General features: G+C 41.1%; 1 protein-coding gene across 8 annotated transcripts in view; it reads left to right on the top strand.

Annotated features, from left to right (window-relative positions):
* The window catches only part of ppfia2 (PTPRF interacting protein alpha 2), a 112,457-nt gene extending 106,666 nt beyond the window's left edge, over window positions 1–5,791 (top strand). For 4 of the 8 annotated variants that reach the window (XM_047804032.1, XM_047804035.1, XM_047804034.1 and 1 more), the window contains 8 exons: window positions 706–738; window positions 1,021–1,196; window positions 4,023–4,120; window positions 4,281–4,456; window positions 4,784–4,852; window positions 5,006–5,147; window positions 5,301–5,385; window positions 5,586–5,791. In XM_047804032.1, coding sequence (XP_047659988.1) covers window positions 706–738; window positions 1,021–1,196; window positions 4,023–4,120; window positions 4,281–4,456; window positions 4,784–4,852; window positions 5,006–5,147; window positions 5,301–5,359 — 753 coding nt within the window. In that variant the 3' untranslated portion in view covers window positions 5,360–5,385; window positions 5,586–5,791. Of the gene's footprint in view, window positions 1–705; window positions 739–1,020; window positions 1,197–4,022; window positions 4,121–4,280; window positions 4,457–4,783; window positions 4,853–5,005; window positions 5,148–5,300; window positions 5,386–5,585 lie in introns of those variants that run through there. The other 4 variants (XM_047804039.1, XM_047804038.1, XM_047804033.1 and 1 more) reach the window with 3 other exon arrangements.
* Window positions 5,792–6,156: the final 365 nt, after the last annotated feature.

Consider the following 6,156-nt stretch of genomic DNA (forward strand, 5'->3'; position numbering starts at 1 on the left):
AGGATTCGGTTTGTGTTTTAAACTGTTCCGTATTATAAAGAGCTGCTGGTATAAACACGCTAACGCATGCTAGCGGGGTCTCAGAGTTTAGAAAAACATGCTAGCATCCATCTATCCATCGTTAGCTTTTTAGCAACTCTGACAGAAAGCTAAGAGTACATTTAAACGTTAGCGTTGCCTTGCTAGCCAATTCATTAGTTAGCAAAAGAAACTAACTAAGCATATAAACCTATTAAAACACAAAACCTCACAGCTCCAGTTGTCTGTCAGTTTGCTTACAATTAATATCAAACTCAAAGAAATAAAATGTTATGTAGGCTAGCTAGCTAGCTTTTACCTAAAAATGTAACCCAAATATCACATGCTAATTTAATGTGACACGAAAGGGAAATGTTTAAAAGACAATTGACCATAGTGAGGCCGTACCTCTGCTAGCGAGGAGATTAGCTAGCAAGTTTAAGTTTTACATTTTCACATACTGAAATAAACACTTTTTTGTAATAAGTAGTTCAATGCTAACTGAATGCTAAGTGAATGCTAACACGATAGTTTAGCTAGTTTTAGCTAACTGTGTGTATATATATATATATATATATATATATATATATATATATATATATATATATATATAATCTTCCTAAAATTGTATGTGTGTGTGTGTGTGTGTGTGTGTGTGTGTGTGTGTTTTTGTTCACGTTGTAACAGAAGTCACAGTCTGAAGAAGGAAGCTGGTCTCAGGTGAGATTCTGAATGCTGACACTAGAGACTCCTTCAACACATTCTACATAAATGTCTCCTTCTCCACAGCAATTATTTTAAATCAGAGGAACATGCAATGTACACAGTCCAGGGTTGCTATGGAAACAATAAAGTATCAGAGTGTATTAATATAAACCAAGTGTCAGAGCTGCCGTTAGAGAGTATGCATCAACATCTGACGTCCAATCAGATTCCAGAGTGTGTAGATATCTGTGTGTGTGTGTGTGTGTGTGTGTGTGTGTGTGTGTGTGTGTGTGTTAGACACTAGCGTACGGGGATATGAATCATGAGTGGATCGGTAACGAGTGGCTGCCCAGTCTTGGCCTACCTCAGTATCGCAGCTACTTCATGGAGTGTCTGGTGGATGCAAGGATGCTGGATCACCTGACCAAGAAGGACCTCAGGGTTCATCTCAAAATGGTGGACAGCTTCCACAGGTACAGATCCAAACACTTTAAAGCTTCCACAGGTACAACCCTAAAGCACCTCAATAATGCAGAGCTTGGACAGGTACAAACTTTAATTAAAAAGTGATTTAAACACTACAGTTAAACCTGCACAGATCCAACAAGCCTTTATACATCTTTCACAGATCAAAATGGACACATTCAACACTTTTATAAACTTAAAGACTAAATATGCAAGTTTCTCAAGGACCAATCTAGCAATTTGCACTACAAACCTAAACACCCACCAAAAGTTGGACAGCTTTCACACCTTCAATCAGTGGAAAGCCAAACACCTCAGATATAGCTGTCAGCTTCTGGGGGTGCAAAGTAAACAGCCAGAACACCTCAAAACTTTGGACAACGTTCACTGTTAAAAAGCTAAACACCTAGGGTTAGGGTTGGGGTCAGGGTTGGGGTTGGTGTCAGGGTTAGGGTTCGGGTTAGGGTTGGGGTTTTGGTTAGGGTTGGGGTCAGGGTTAGGGTTGGGGTTAGGTTTTGGGTCAGGGTTAGGGTTGGGGTTTTGGTTAGGGTTGGTGTCAGGGTTAGGGTTGGAATCAATATAGTATAATACATTCATACTCTTGAATTCCACTATCAAAAAGAAATAATTAAGAAAAAGAAAAGAGAATATTCTTAAATGGGTAGTTGGCAAAGGTCCGGATCGGAATGGGGGACTGGGTTATGGTTGGGGGTCGGGATAGGGATAGGGGGCTGGGTTATGGTTAGGGGTTAGGATATGAGTAGGGGGCTGGGTTATGGTTAGGGGTAGGATGGGAGTTGGGTTTGGGATCAGACTGGGTTAGGGTTAAGGTTGGGGTCAGGGTTAGGTTGGGGAGTTTGGGTTTGTGTTAGAAAGCACAGGAACAAATAGAAACATCTGAACAATGGTGGACGGCTTCACTTAACAATCAGACCGCTTCCACAAGTACAGACTTTAACAGTGTAAAACTGCTGGATCTCTTTCAGGGGGTTAAAACACCTCAAAAATCCTGCAGGTTTACACATCTGTTTACACATTTGTCTAAATTTACACATCTGTCTAAACACCTTAAAATGGGCCGACAACTTCTACTGCTGCAATGTTAATGTGTAAACCTTAACAATGCCAAGTTTCACCTGAACTAATCTACACACCTTAGGACTAGCAAACAGCATCTACAGATACAAAACACCTCAAAACACAAACATTTAAAATATGTTTTTAAGTGTTTATAGTTTATAATATATATACAGTGCCTTGCGAAAGTATTCGGCCCCCTTAAGTTAATACTTTGTAGCGCCACCTTTTGCTGCGATTACAGCTGTAAGTCGCATGGGGTACGTCTCTATCAGTTTTGCACATCGAGAGACTGAAATTTTTGCCCATTCCTCCTTGCAGAACAGCTCGGCCTCAGTGAGGTTGGATGGAGAGCAGCACTTTTCAGTTCTTTCCACAGATTCTCGATTGGGTTTAGGTCTGGACTTTGACTTGGCCATTCTAACACCTGGATACGTTTATTTTTGGACCATTCCATTGTAGATTTTGCTTTATGTTTTGGATCATTGTCTTGTTGGAAGACAAATCTCCGTCCCAGTCTCAGGTGTTTTGCAGACTCCATCAGGTTTTCTGGTCCTGTATTTGGCTCCATCCATCTTCCCATCAATTTTAACCATCTTCCCTGTCCCTGCTGAAGAAAAGCAGGCCCAAACCATGAAACTGCCACCACCATGTTTGACAGTGGGGGTTGTGTGTTCAGGGTGATGAGCTGTGTTGCTTTTACGCCAAACATAACGTTTTGCATTGTTGCCAAAAAGTTCAGTTTTGGTTTCATCTGACCAGAGCACCTTCTTCCGCATGTTTGGTGTGTCTCCCAGGTGGCAAACTTTAAACGAAATGGCTTTCTTCTTGCCACTCTTCCATAAAGGCCAGATTTGTGCAGTATACGACTGATTGTTGTCCTATGGACAGAGTCTCCCACCTCAGCTGTAGATCTCTGCAGATCATCCAGAGTGATCATGGGCCTCTTGGCTGCATCTCTGATCAGTCTTCTCCTTGTATGAGCTGAAAGTTTAGAGGGACGGCCAGGTCTTGGTAGATTTGCAAAGTCTGATACTTCTTCCAGTTCAATATTATCGCTTGCACAGTGCTCCTTGGGATGTTTAAAGCTTGGGAAATCTTTTTGTATCCAAATCCGGCTTTAAACTTCTCCACAACAGTATCTCGGACCTGCCTGGTGTGTTCCTTGTTCTTCATGATGCTCTCTGCGCTTTAAACAGACCTCTGAGACCATCACAGTGCAGGTGCATTTATACAGAGACTCGATTACACACAGGTGGATTCTATTTATCATCATTAGTCATTTAGGTCAACATTGGATCATTCAGAGATCCTCACTGAACATCTGGAGAGAGTTTGCTGCACTGAAAGTAAAGGGGCCGAATAATTTTGCACGCCCAATTTTTCAGTTTTTGATTTGTTAAAAAAGTTAGAAATATCCAATAAATTTTGTTCCACTTCATGATTGTGTCCCACTTGTTGTTGATTATTCACAACAAATTACAGTTTTATATCTTTATGTTTGAAGCCTGAAATGTGGCAAAAGGTCGCAAAGTTCAAGGGGGCCGAATACTTTCGCAAGGCACTGTATTCATTATGTTTATAGTTTATAATATATATATTCATTATGTTTATAGTTTATAATATATATATATTCATTATGTTTATAGTTTATAATATATATATTCATTATGTTTATAGTTTAAAATATATATATATTCATTATGTTTATGGTTTATAATGTTTTCTACAAAATACCTCATTGGTGTGTTTGACAGGACGAGTCTTCAGTACGGTATCATGTGTCTGAAAAAACTCAACTACGACCGCAAAGATCTGGAGAGACGACGAGAGAGCAGCCAACATGAGATGAGAGGTCTCTCTCATTTTCTCTCTCTCTCTCTCACACACACACACACACACACACACACACACAATATTGAGCAGTGACAAAACAGCAGCCCCTAGAGGTGATGTCTGTTTGTCACATTGTGTATTTTTTCTGTGTGTGTCTCTGTGTGTGTGTGTGTGTGTAGATGTGCTGGTATGGACTAACGAGCGTGTGATTCGTTGGGTTCAGAGTATCGGTCTCCGTGACTACGCCAACATCCTTTTAGAGAGCGGAGTTCACGGAGCTCTGATCGCCCTCGACAGTAACTTCGACTACAGCAGCCTTGCTCTGCTACTGCAGATTCCCAATCAGAACACTCAGGTACACACAAACACACACACACTCGGGTACCCACAAACACACACACTCAGGTACACACACAAACACACACAAACACATCTCCACTCAGAACACTCAGGTACACACACGCAAACACACACACACTCAAGTATTCACACAAACACACTTACAGCTCAACTCAGAACACTCAGGTACACACACGCGCACAATCCCACACACACATTCAGAACATTTACGTATACACACACCCATTCAGGGACACACACATTCAAAACTCAGGTATATATACACACACACACACACACACACACACACACTAATGTTATAGTTTTTTTTTTTCTCTTTTAGGCTCGTCAAATTCTAGAGAGAGAATATAACAACCTGTTGGCGTTGGGTACAGAGAGACGGCTAGATGAGGTGTGTGTGTTCAGAAAAGATTGTTTCTATATAATATATTATACAGCAATATAAAACAGTGTAGCAGAATTGACTGTGTGTGTGTGTGTGTGTGTGTGTGTGTGTGTGTGTGTGTGTGTGTGTGTGTGTGTGTGTGTGTGCGTGCGTGTGCAGGACTTCCGTGGCCCTTCGTGGAGGAGACAGTTTCCCCCACGTGATATTCATGGGATCAGTATGATGCCTGGATCAGCAGAGACACTGCCGGCTGGGTTTCGCCTCACAACATCAGCACACACACACCGAATTCCAACAGATGGTATCACACACACACACACACACACACACACACACACACACACACACAGTGTCTGAATTTCCTAAGTATTCCTGAAATGACTTATTTTTCATTCTGTATAATTTTGTGTGTGTGTGTGTGTGTGTGTGTGTGTGTGTGTGTGTGTGTGTGTAGTCGGGCCATCAGCAGTGCAGCGGTTAGACAGTTCCACTGTGAGGACATACTCATGCTGAGAGAGGGACAACAAGGTCTCGCAACTGTGAGACACACACACACTGTTATTACTAAACAAGTTCTTTTTAATGTAAAATTATATAAAAGTAATCAAATGTATTTAAAGTAAGCAATAACAAATTCATTTATCATCGATTATTCATTCATTTAATTATTATTATTTATTTATTTTTAACACAAAATCAACACACACATTTTATTCTTGTGTGTTCATGTGTGTTCCAGTCGTGTTGCACACTCGAGTGTGACGGTGACGTCGGGGGACAGAGATCTGCTCACACACACTGCCAAGAAAACACATGTTGCCCAGACAGATGGGGGCCAAACTGTAAAGAGTCACGGTGCTCTCCTGCCCCGCCCACACCCCCTGCCCCACCCTCTCTACACCAGAGTCTCTGTACAGGATTATAGATACAGTTTTATATCCAAATCTCTATCATCTACAGACACACTGCTGTATTCAACACTGACTTTATTCCTTCTGCACATTTACTGTCACACACTTTTATTTATTTCTTCCACATATGTGCGCGCTCTCTCTCTCTCTCTCTCTCTCTCTCTCTCACACACACACACACACATGACTCGGTGTGTTAGAAGAAGGTAAATATGAATGTGAAGGTGTAAGAGGTTGAACCCTGCTGCTCGACGAACTACATGCTGTTAGAGTTTTCAATTCCAAGTGCACTACCACAAACTGTTTTTATTTTCAGTTCTTATATAAATAATATTTTCTAATAAAGTCGTGTGCTATTGGATATAATAACAGAAAAGCGTGTAGAGTACAAAGGATTTT

The sequence above is a fragment of the Tachysurus fulvidraco genome, chromosome 19 (assembly GCF_022655615.1).
Source record: "Tachysurus fulvidraco isolate hzauxx_2018 chromosome 19, HZAU_PFXX_2.0, whole genome shotgun sequence".
In the NCBI taxonomy this organism is placed as follows: domain Eukaryota; kingdom Metazoa; phylum Chordata; class Actinopteri; order Siluriformes; family Bagridae; genus Tachysurus; species Tachysurus fulvidraco.